This window comes from Mizuhopecten yessoensis, unplaced genomic scaffold (genome assembly GCF_002113885.1).
Source record: "Mizuhopecten yessoensis strain PY_sf001 unplaced genomic scaffold, ASM211388v2 scaffold321, whole genome shotgun sequence".
Lineage (NCBI taxonomy): Eukaryota > Metazoa > Mollusca > Bivalvia > Pectinida > Pectinidae > Mizuhopecten > Mizuhopecten yessoensis.
Window position 1 is genome coordinate 109,738 of NW_018403488.1, and position 13,267 is coordinate 123,004.

Sequence of the window (13,267 nt, forward strand, 5' to 3'; positions counted from 1 at the left end):
GATAGTATTATACTGGTATACTATTTAATTACAATTATTGATTAAGACAATATAATCTATATCTGAACTAGTTATATATAGTATTTAAGCAGTAATGCTAGCACTTAACATTTCATTATGCTGAACAAAACTAACAGTGCTATTGTTCACGCTTTACCTGGTCCCATACACCCGCATATATACACACCCCGTGCGCTCACAGTACCGGGTACGCCTACATTCATACCAGGTAAAATACACCTTTATACAGCACTTATAAGGTCCAACGCCTATATATGAATCAATACATTTGTTATAATAAATCTGATAAAACTTAAACAAGTTTAAACTTACCGCAAGCAGCTATTTGCGCTCCAACATTCACTACACAGTCCGCACCCGTAATGTCCGCCCTTCTCACCTGTAGTACACTTATTAGCGCATGCGTAACTTACCTGTTAAAGTTACCTGGCTGGAAAGCGCGCGATATTCAAACACTGATATTTACACCCTGTCCAAATGGCATGTGACAACTTTAACATTGCGTTACGCTGCAGACTGCCGATCATCCAGGGAGGCTCCTTCACGTTCCTCACGCCCACGTTCGCTCTGCTGTCCCTCCCGAAATGGTCGTGCGAGTACACGGAGGCCGCAAACGGTAGGTTTTCAATCGATCTCGGCCAATCCGTTTTAACCCGCCTCTCACACCTCCTCTTTCCTTACATCAATTAATATCTTTTCTAAATTTACTTCTCATCCTTTACCCTTTTGCCCACTAACTCACATTACCCCCTGTAAGTGGGAATCCGGCGGTATTGCTTCTGTTTAAATGTGTTTTAAAATCTTAAATACTGAACAATACCGAAATGGAAGAAGATATGAAATGGACACGGTTTTGTATCTATATTTTTATAAAGTTATATTTTAAATCCTTTATCGTTTAGGACTCCGAAACATTACGGACCTGCCACCATACGGCAGTCTCGGCCACCAGGAGATATGGCATATGCGCTTGCGCGAGGTAAATCTAGCAAAGTTTTAATTATTTGTGTGGTATTGCGGAAGTGTGTAGAAATAAATGCAATCTGAATGAAAACCTCATATTAAGCGTCTGTTGCACGGAGTGCATGGCGCATATCTCTTTTGTCTGTGAGTTTATGACCGCTTAAAATGATGAAGGTAGACGGAATCTTATTACACGCATGCTCATGGCATATTTTTGTTATTTATTTCAATCGAGATAAACATGAGATAAAGACGCAGAACATTTGATCTTGACCCCAATAAAATATAAAGACTAAATACATCAACAAAACTAGTAGAATGTAGAAGAGAACAAGTTAACGATATCTCTTCATTGAATCTGGATCGCGAAAATTACTGTAAGTCACTGTCAGCAACAGTTGAAGTGTATCTTGAAGAGAAAGCACAAAATCATATAACAAATTTTAGAAGCATTAAAACATTTGAAATTACAATGAAATATGAATTTGCCATTAACAATACTCTTTGCAATGCAATGCTTTTATCTTCTTCTTTTTTGTAAATGCAAACCAATGTTCTGCTCGTACATATTCACTAGATAATGATAACAGTTTAGAAATATTTCAATACAACTCTATTAACCACGAAAATGACCCATTGCATATGCATTGCACTTTTGATTATCAATTGAACATATTTGTTTTAAACATATTTTATTGTAATTTATATACAATGGGAGTTGGGCTTATATCTTGTTTACTCTCAAGGCATGCTTCTTGTTTCTGTAGCTGAAATATTTGACAATGTGCGATACATTGCAAAAATAATAACATTTAATAAAGTACGTCCAACTTTAGAATACATAGACAATGCTGGTCGTAGCTTTTCATGTTTTCTGTTTCCAGGTTCAGGGCGCCATTATGGTGGCGTCTTTGTTCCAGGTTGTGATTGGTTTCTCGGGATTGATGGGCGTGGTTCTCAGATTTATAGGCCCCCTGGCGGTGACCCCTACAGTGGCACTGATTGGCCTGGGGCTGTTCCCGGAGGCGGCTGATCTAGCATCCAAACAGTGGTATATTGCTGTCATGTAAGTTTCAACAGTAGTACATGTTTATAACATCCATTACGTCCGCCATCTTTTTCTTGATTTTCTTGATAATGCAAATTATCAGAGATAACAAAGTCAAAAATAAATTCAATTTATTTTATTAATTTCTTTTTCATGAGATTCATCAACAAATTGTCAACAACAACCGATACTTATCTGTGTTTGGCGATTGTGGCAATGGCTTTGTCACCAAGAGGTTACCACCAACAAAATTGGGCTGTTTGGACCACCTCAAATAGATAAATATGACAAAATCTAGACACACAATTGATGCAAATATAATCAACAACGCATTTGTAGTAGGCAAGGTATATATGAGAGTATTTTTTCTTAACCAAGTCAATGACTTGAAGCGTAAAATATTTGTCAATATCAGCATCCGCAATATGCATCCAGTATAGCAACCCTAGACACACAGTTGATGCAAATATAATCAACATAGCACTGGTAGTATATAGGCAAGCTATACATGAGAGTGATTCTTCTTAACCTTGCATGAAGATGAGAGCAATTCTTTTAGCCAAGTCAATGAAGCGTAAAATATGTCAAAATCAGCATCCGCAATATTCATACAGTAGAGCAACACTAGATACACAATTGATGCAAGTATAATTAACATAGCACTTGTAGTAGGCAAGCTTTATATGAGAGTGATTCTTCTTAACCAAGTCAATTAATTGAAGCGTAAAATATAGGTCAATATCAGCATTCATAATATGCATCCAGTAGAGCAACCACAATTAATGCAGGTATAATCAACTTAGCACTTTTAGTAGGCAAGTAATAGATGAGAGTGATTCTTCGTAACCTTACATGAAGATAAGGAGCACTTTTTCTTAACCAAGTCAATGAAGTGTAAAATATGTCAATATCAGCATCCGCAATATGTAATCAGTAGAGCAACACTAGATACACAATTGATGCAAGTAATATCAACATAGCACTTGTAGTAAGCAAGATAAAGATGAGAGTGATTCTTCTTAACCAAGTTAATGAAGTGTAAAATATGTCAATATCAGCATCCGCAATATCCATTCGGTAGAGCGACCCTAGACACACAATTGATGCAAGTATAATCAACATAGCACTTGTAGTAGGCAGGATGAAGCCGAGAGCAATTCCCCATGACCTTACATGAAGATAGGATCAACTCTCCTTAACTTAGTCACCGAACGGACGTATGGATGGACGGACGAACCCCAATTCTGTATCCCCTGCCAACTCTTTGAGTGAGAATAATAAATAGCAACATTAGGATCAAATTGATAGGAAAATAACAACTCTGACTAAGACACAGTTCTTTGTGTCCAATAGGCAAGAAAAGCATTGCACTTCATAATAAAATAGCAACATCATGATCAAAATGGTAGGGAAATCACTACCGTGACCAAGGAACGGTTCTTTGTCTACAATATGCAAAAATTCATTGCATTTCACAATAAATAGCAACAAATGCTCAAATTGATAGAAAATCTCTACCGTGAACGACTCCAACAACCCCTGTCATAAGATAAAAGGGTTGCTGAAGCATACAATACCACAATCGCCACTGTTATGAACCTCGGTTAATGTATGGTTAAGGAAATACTTGCGGAGACAATTTGAAACATAAATAAAGACTTTGCTGCGAATAATACTGGAAATAGAAAGTCCTGAAAGATGGACCTGGTCTCCTGAAAACAATGCAATGTTGATGTAAACAAACTCGTGATATTTTATACATTTATACCCACCTCTTTGGACAAATTGTCAGTAGCTACCTTACTTTTATACGCACTCTGCTGTTTATTCAGATTACCCCCTGGCCTTTCATATCTCCACTTGCTTTGATGTATTTGGGTCGATACAATACAAGTACTAGGCAACAGAGCGCTAAGAGTATTAAAGGACCCATGCTAGCAAGGATAAACTACTTATATCATTGCCACCACAATGAATTACTAGAACTTGAGGCGGCGATTCATAACTCAGCATTATTTGCACAGTGCCTAAAACTTCATGCATGGTTTCAATAGGCCAGCAATGGAAAGGGCCAGCAATCCGGCCAAGGTGTACCTCTTTTCACACCTTATTAGCAGCCTCATAATCATCAACACCCCAAGAAATATCCTGATCCCTTGCTTTCTTAAGTCGGAACTGCTGATCATGTTCTATCCAGCCATTGCCTCCTTCCCTAATTCCTCTATTCTAACAATACTTATATACTTCAGCAATGGTATGGCTTCCTCCGGATGGACAGAAATATAAATAGACATAAAAACTATAAAGATGTCAGTCCATGCCTGAATGTCATTGGTCTTCTTAACTCCTCTTGCTAATGATTTTAATTTCCCCATCAACAAAATCAATTATTTTGTGTTGTTTATCAATGCTACTGGGATTGGCTAACATTCAAGTCAACATGCCCATTTTATCCAATGACTATTTATACTGACCATCCGAAATGAATCTTAAATGACCTTGGGTTGTAGTTATAAGCCTGTGTTGTACTTTGCCATCAATCAGCTGTTTCAGCTGTGACCTTGAAACAGCCAACATCTGTTCAAATTTTCCACCATGACCACATGTAGACTGCTTTGCCAACTGCTCATGAGCAACATCTGTTTCCTGCGGGAACACGGCCATAGGGTTGTTTCCTCCTCCTCAATCTGCCTGGGCGAACTCCTTTACCTTTGGATACTTTCCTAAATCACTATGCAATGCGAGTGTTAGCAAGTATGCTGCAGGAATAGAATCCAAAAAAACATAAAAACCAGGTATGCTGAACCCCATAAAGTAATAACCAATAGGTTTAATATTTGACATGTACAATGTACATACATTTATCCTACTAACAAAATACAGAGCAGCATTTATTCATTGCTCAGTAGCTACTGCTGTGCCAAAATATGTTGAGTTTTCATTACTTGGTGGTCAGCCTGACTGATACTGTTACAGGAGCCCACAATATTTGGGTTTTAATTTGACCCCCCTGTGCAAAAAAAATAATATTTTTGGAGAAGGCCAGCCTGGCCCGTTTCAAGATCATAATACGGAATAAATCAGATTTCCTGGATTAGGTTTTCATATCACTATTCAAAGATAAAAACAAAACTTAACACTTAATACCGAGATGAACGTAAGGAATGTGTAACCTATATACAGTAAAGCGATCGTACACCAAATTAAATCAACAAAGAGATCGGACGTCCAAAAACTGAACAGAGACGCGGAGCACGTGCTCGTAGATTGTTTCCGAGACAACCCCTCTGTCACAAAAGACCCCTTTATATCCGTTTTAGCTCGAGAAACGTTATGGTACCAAACTATAGGTTAATTTTACATAGCTCATCGAAAAAAAATAATCCAAGCACGCCACATAGAACGGTCAGAGCTAGAGTGGGGGAGAGAGAGGGGTGGGTGGGTGGTTCTTACCATCTTCTATCATAAATTTCAGAAAATTCAGAAAACATGACTGTAAAATAAAATTCCTTATAATTTGATGATTGTCCAGTCAAACCTCTAAAAAGTCGTTGATAGACGACTGAAAGTTGACGATTTTTTTCCCTTTGACAGCTCATAGCCATTCAGCTTTGCAAGAAGAAAGCCGAGGGAGGTTACTCCCTTCGTTTTCAAAGTGTAACAACACTACTGATTTATTTATTATCAAATAAATCCCAATATTGTAAGAAATCTGAACAGACATGCACCTATGATCAGCTCTTCACGTTGTTTTACAGGACTATGGTACTGATTGCGTTGTTTTCACAGTATCTTCGGAACATCACTTTACCTAGATGTGGGTCGTATAAACTTCCTATCTTCAAACTGTTTCCGGTAAGTGCATGGCCAGTGGTTTTTTGCATACCTTGAAGATAATAATAAAATACGGCGTAAGAACGATAACTCGTATTCATTTTAATTTAAATATCAGTATTAGTTCATCAGGATGACCTCCTGCCATTGATCGTTATTTAGCTTCGGTATAGAAAATAAATGTCAATGTATAACAAAATCTTGTTTCAACTTCAAGTTTCAGTGGTGCATTGTATGTCTGATATCATGAAATAATAATACAAACGTAATTTAAAGTTAAAATGATTACTTTCCAGTTTATAACCGTGATAACTAAGGTACAAGCTAGCATTTCACTATTATTTGAAAGCACATCGTATACATCGTATCAAAATACGTACTTAAATAATAACCCCGTGTTTATTTTGAGTGATTATAAAATGAGCCTGACATTGCAGGTGTTGATTGCGATGATGTCGGCCTGGGGGATATGCGGTATTTTGACGGCAGCCGGAGTCTTTCCGACCGACCAGAACGGCTGGGGATACGAAGCACGGACAGACACTAAACTTGATGTCCTTCGGGACTCTAAATGGTTCCGCTTTCCGTATCCAGGTGAGTTATTTTCAACAGGAAGCAATTCTAGGCTCAAGTCCATCATGGAAATTGATGGAAAGTTTGTCATATTGTATTATAATTATCGTAATACCAAATAGCAATATACCCACACAAAAAGTGTGTACATTGTATATATATACAGGTAAAGTTGCATTTTTTATATCGCCGAAATAGTGGGCAACAATCAATTTTTTGGTATTAGTCTTGATTGCTTCAATACCTTGGGGTCGGGGAGAGGAACGGCATCGTTCGTTTATTTTTAACATAGCTGATACCTCTCTGTATGGTTAATTGTTATTCTGACTATATCAAATCCAGTATGGTTGGTCATTTTAAAGCCGTGTCCATGCTCCTTATTTTTGTCCTGTTTTGTCCATTCAATCAGCAGGCGACTTCGATGGCGTGAAGGAACAAAGAACATAACCTATATGTCTATCATAAATGTTTGTATTATAGGTCAGTGGGGAGTACCCACTGTCAGCACCGCGGGCGTGTTCGGTATGCTAGCAGGAGTCATCTCGTCCATGATCGAGTCTGTCGGAGACTACATCGCATGCGCACGATTATCCGGAGCGCCACCGCCTCCCGATCATGCTGTCAACAGGGGTAGGTTACTCTGGTTTTAATCGAGTTTCGGTAGCGACATCACATACTGTAACCCACAACCACATGGACCCAAGAATAAATTATAAGTAGTGTAGCTTGTTTCGTGGTGAACCTATCCTGATATGTAGGGAGTATTGTTAGATGTTTTAGGGTTTTAGGTTCTGGAATTCCTGGCATTGTTGAAATGATTATTCATAGAAATGTGTAGATGTGTTGCGGCTTATGATTAATTAACAGTTTTCATTTCAAAAGAGGGAGGGTCCCCAAGACCCTTCATCCCGACCCTCCTGATCTGCCCGTTACGTCTATGGCTACCAGATAGTTACTAATGATATGTAAATAGCGACAGAACAAACTTGTCACGTTCAATGGTTTCCTACTGTTCTACCCTCAGGTATCGGCATGGAGGGAATTGGCTGTATCCTTGCAGGTGCGTGGGGCTCCGGAAGTGGGACGACGTCATACAGCGAAAATATAGGCGCAATTGGCATTACAAAGGTAGCGATATCATGATGAGTTACATCTGTCGCATGCCGCATGTGATCATTTTGAAAAATATGTAAGGCTGAAGTCTTTCATATAATTTTACATTTTGACTTTGATGTGGTCATTTGTTAACTAGGTGGGTAGCCGGCGCGTGGTACAGGTTGGAGGATGCATGATGCTGATACTTGGATGTCTGGGCAAGTTCGGGGCATTGTTTGTCACCATCCCCGATCCCGTCATCGGCGGAATGTTCCTCATCATGTTCGGTATGTATGACGTCATTTTAGAGAAGCATCGACTGCAAGCACTTAAACGTTAGTCTAGTATGGAGGCATAATTGTCATATTAAGATATTGATATACAACAAAAGTTGTTTTCATTTCCCCCACTTCGTGTAAACGTCTGATGTCATGGCATACCTGTGTGATGCCTTCACACCGATATTTGTTGTGGATTCTGATTGGTGATTATGTAGGTATCATACGACATGTCGATCAGGTACAGGGCAGGGTCCAAATATTTAGTTTATTTCAAGTACATTTTATGTATTTACTATTACTTCGGTCTGAAAACGAAAGATAACTTCATCTGTTTTTAATTTTATAAATGTATACTCATGACTACATGTACATTTAAAGTGTCATAGCTCATGTCACCAATCGACTTGTGACGTGTGTATATCGCGTATGTTATTGATGGCCTTTTACAAAGAGTGTGGTGTCTGAGATTTGTCCAATCGCAATTTTGTATCATGGTCACGTGGTGTGCATTTTACAGGGATGGTGGTGTCTGTAGGATTGTCCAATCTACAGTTTGTAGACTTGTCATCGTCCCGGAATATATTCGTGCTCGGCACGTCCTTATTCTTCGGCCTTTCATTTCCGGTCTGGATCAAAGATCACCCGAACAGTATAGATACAGGTAAGATATCGGTTGTCGATGTCAGTATAGATGCAGGTAAGATATCGGCTGTCGATGTGTCGACTGCATATAAATAAAATAAGCTTCCTATTGTTCACTTTGTGGCGTAATTCAGTCGAATCCCATCCTAAGGATGTAAATTGACAGTAAACATCATTTTCATAGTTTGTGTCATGATGTTATTATAATAAATTGTCATCTTATGATGGCCTTATTCAATTATATATTTGCGTTGAGTTTTAAGTTTTATGTGGAGTAGGCATAAAATCCCTTATCATAACAGGAATTTACCTCACCAAAATGTGAATCGTATTATACCAAAACAGCAAGGGGAGATAAATCTCGAGACCTTGACTAAGTGTCTAGTTTTAGTAAACGCGACACCGGTAGCGTTGCATGCGCAATCGGTAGTTTTTTTAACTTGTTAAAATGTTATTTTGTGACAATTTCCATATCATGTCCTGTATCAATCCTCGACTTATATCAGCTCGAAAGAAGACTTGATACGGGGTGGGAAATAGACGGTCATGTTGTAACCTTTACGTTATAATCACCTTATTTTCTGTTAATTAAACATGTATAATTGTCTAATACCGTATCACCAGGTTCTGTTAGATGTGTTGTTTAGTAGTAATACCAGGCTGTATTCTGTAGGAAACGAGGTGGTCGACCAGATCCTGTCGGTGTTACTTGGAACCAACATGTTCGTTGGGGGCGTGGTCGGACTTGTTCTGGACAACACCGTCCCAGGTATGTGAGGAATCCAGGTGACAATTCAAAGTAAATGACGTAATCTATCTCGGGTCACACACAGACCCGGAAATGAACAATTCGTATCACTTACAATCCCATTTACTGATCCGTGACGTAGTGTATCCTCGGTGCTCCAGATGTTACGCTCAGTTACGTTTTCTGCAGTCCTGGAATATGTCATAGCAAACTTCAAGGCACGCGACTCGCTATTTGATTGATCTCGGGTAAGAAAACATGACCAGTCATTCGGCCGATACCTGCCCTTTGAAGATTACAGAGGAGTAATACTGATTTCAAAGCCAGTCAATTTTACCATTACGAGGCCGCGAGATTCTTTTGGTGTACATCAGAGGATCAAGCTAGTCTTCTTGTCTCACCCACAAGATGGTTCACACTGAGCCTTCGATTTTACTATGACATGTTCCAGGGTGTAGAGAGCGTAAGTGAGCGTAACCCCCAGATATTGAGGGTGATGTAACGCACACTGTATAAGTAACGTTACGTGTTTCACAGTGCTGTTGGCTCGTTCTCAATCACTGTGCGATGCCCACATACCTACATCAGATTCAATCATACGTAATTGTCATTTATATTGCATATTCGAGAACTCTGTATAGTCATTGCTGTTGAGGTGAAAACCATGACTTATAATAACGGGTCTATGTAAATGTTATAGGGACGGATGAGGAGCGTGGGATAAAAAAATGGCGGGAAATCACAAGCGTGACAGGGGGAAATGAGAAACGCAGCACCGTGTATGACATTCCCTTCATACAGCCACTCCTGGACAAAATGGCTTGCTGGCGTTACGTCCCAATGTGTCCGGCATTCAACGGATGCCGACGGCGACGTCACAGTGGTTACGTCATTGAGAAATCTAAATCATATGTAAACGAAGGATTTGCTGCTAACATAGATCGGGAGTCAACAGCTCTGTAACCAAAGAAACCGCGTGTTCCTCCTCAAGGGGTAACATGTGTACAAACATTATTCGTATTGCCTCCAAAGATGAAGATTACAATGTAATGTGGAACATATATACAAAGCATTTGGTACATGTATACACGATTACATAATATCTATTACATAAATATACACTTAACATATAGGAATGTGTATATAAAGTGTAGAATAATAGAATATTTTAGAGTATACCTAAAAGGTTTCAATAAACAGATTGTATATTGATTTGCACAAGCCAAGTAAATTATGATAAATTGTATTTATACGTGGTACGTAATACTGATACATGACTATGTTTAGACATCAATGTATCGTTGTAATTGAAAGTACATGCAGTTAAGACATTCATTGTAGCATACAAACTATAAACGCGGAGGATACATGTGTTGGTCTGGATCACACAAGGGTGGGGGCTAGCCCTACCTGCGAGGTGTTACGGCCCCACACATGTATACTCCCATGCATATTAATCTGTAGTATAGTTCATATAGTGATATTCGAACATGTATAATCAGAACAAGACTTTCGTACCTGTATTATGAGAGAGCGACATTTGTACTTGTATTACCACAGAGTGATATTCGTACCTATACTATCAGAAATTGATATTTGTACGTTTATTACCAGAGGGTGATATTCGTACCTATACTATCAGAAATTGATATTTGTACGTTTATTACCAGAGGGTGATATCCGTACCTGTTTTATCAGAAGAAGACATTCGTACGTTAATTACCAGAGTGTGATATCCGTACCTGTATTATCAGAACAAGACATTCGTACGTTTATTACCAGAGGGGGATATTCGTACCTGTATTATCAAAAGAAGACATACGTACGTTAATTACCAGAGTGTGATATTCGTACCTGTATTATCAGAACAAGACATTCATACGTTAATTACCAGAGGGTGATATTCGTACCTGTATTATCAAAAGAAGACATTCGTACGTTAATTACCAGAGTGTGATATTCGTACCCGTATTATCAGAACAAGACATTCGTACGTTAATTACCAGAGTGTGATATCCGTACCTCTATTATCAGAACAAAACATTCGTACGTTAATTACCATAGAGTGATATTCGTACATGTATTATCAGAACAAAACATTCGTACGTTAATTACCAGAGTGTGATATTCGTACCCGTATTATCAGACCAAGACATTCGTACGTTAATTACCAGAGTGTGATATTCGTACCCGTATTATCAGACCAAGACATTCGTACGTTAATTACCAGAGTGTGACATTCGTACCCGTATTATCAGAACAAGACATTCATACGTTAATTACCAGAGGGTGATATCCGTATCTGTATTATCCGAACAAGACATTCATACGTTAATTACCAGAGTGTGATATCCGTACCTCTATTATCAGAACAAAACATTCGTACGTTAATTACCAGAGTGTGATATTCGTACCTGTATTATCAGAACAAGACATTCGTACGTTTATTACCAGAGGGTGATATTCGTACCTGTATTATGTAAACAAGACATTTGTACGTTAATTACCAGAGGGTGATATTCGTACCTGTATTATCAAAAGAAGACAGTTGTACGTTTATTACCAGAGGGAGATATTCGTACCTGTATTATGTAAACAAGACATTTGTACGTTAATTACCAGAGGGTGATATTCGTACCTGTATTATGAGAACAAGACATTCGTACGTTAATTACCAGAGGGTGATTTTCGTACCTGTATTATCAAAAGAAGACAGTTGTACGTTTATTACCAGAGGGAGATATTCGTACCTGTATTATGAGAGGGCGACCCTACTACGTTTATTACCAGAGTGTGATATTCGTACCTGTATAATCAGAACAAGACATTCGTACGTTTATTACCAGAGAGTGATATTCGTACATGTATTATCAGAACAAGACATTCGTACGTTAATTACCAGAGGGTGATATCCGTACCTGTATTATCAGAACAAGACATTCATACGTTAATAACCAGAGGGTGATATTCGTACCTGTATAATGAGAGGGCGACTTTCGAACTTTTATTACCAGAGGGTGATATTCGTACCTGTATTATCAGAAGAAGATATTTGTATGTTGATTACCAGAGGGTGATATTCGGACCTGTATTATCAGAAGAAGATATTTTTATGTTTATTACCAGAGGGTGATATTCGTACCAGTATAATGAGAGGGCGACTTTCGTACTTTTATTACCAGAGGGTGATATTCGTACCTGTATTATCAGAAGAAGATATTTGTATGTTGATTACCAGAGGGTGATATTCGGACCTGTATTATCAGAAGAAGATATTTTTATGTTTATTACCAGAGGGTGATATTCGTACCAGTATAATGAGAGGGCGACTTTCGTACTTTTATTACCAGAGGGTGATATTCGTACCTGTATTATCAGAAGAAGATATTTGTATGTTGATTACCAGAGGGTGATATTCGGACCTGTATTATCAGAAGAAGATATTTTTATGTTTATTACCAGAGCGTGATATTCGTACCAGTATAATGAGAGGGCGACTTTCGTACTTTTATTACCAGAGGGTGATATTCGTACCTGTATTAACAGAAGAAGATATTTGTATGTTGATTACCAGAGGGTGATATTCGTAGCTGTTTTATCAAACGAAGACAGGTGTACGTTTATTACCAGAGTGTGATATCCGTACCTGTATTATCAGAACAAAACATTCGTACGTTAATTACCAGAGTGGGATATCCGTACCGGTATTATCAGAACAAAACATTCGTACGTTAATTACCAGAGTGTGATATCCGTACACGTATTATCAGAACAAAACATTCGTACGTTAATTACCAGAGTGTGATATCCGTACCTGTATTATCAGAACAAAACATTCGTACGTTAATTACCAGAGTGTGATATCCGTACCGGTATTATCAGAACAAAACATTCGTACGTTAATTACCATAGAGTGATATTCGTACATGTATTATCAGAACAAAACATTCGTACGTTAATTACCATAGAGTGATATTCGTACATGTATTATCAGAACAAGACATTCGTACGTTAATTACCAGAGGGTGATATTCGTACCTGTATTATCAAAACAAGACATTC

The 13,267-nt window shown here is 38.3% G+C and overlaps 1 protein-coding gene across 1 annotated transcript in view; it reads left to right on the forward strand.

Moving 5' to 3' along the window:
• Window positions 1–11,316, forward strand: part of LOC110446361 (solute carrier family 23 member 1-like) — a 30,951-nt gene extending 19,635 nt beyond the window's left edge. The window contains exons 4-14 of the mRNA XM_021491481.1: window positions 537–637; window positions 924–1,000; window positions 1,869–2,050; window positions 5,791–5,887; window positions 6,304–6,460; window positions 6,920–7,069; window positions 7,464–7,567; window positions 7,692–7,821; window positions 8,333–8,476; window positions 9,131–9,226; window positions 9,906–11,316. Of these exons, the coding sequence (XP_021347156.1) occupies window positions 537–637; window positions 924–1,000; window positions 1,869–2,050; window positions 5,791–5,887; window positions 6,304–6,460; window positions 6,920–7,069; window positions 7,464–7,567; window positions 7,692–7,821; window positions 8,333–8,476; window positions 9,131–9,226; window positions 9,906–10,168 (1,501 nt within the window). The 3' untranslated portion in view covers window positions 10,169–11,316. The remainder of the gene's footprint in view (window positions 1–536; window positions 638–923; window positions 1,001–1,868; window positions 2,051–5,790; window positions 5,888–6,303; window positions 6,461–6,919; window positions 7,070–7,463; window positions 7,568–7,691; window positions 7,822–8,332; window positions 8,477–9,130; window positions 9,227–9,905) is intronic.
• Window positions 11,317–13,267: the final 1,951 nt, after the last annotated feature.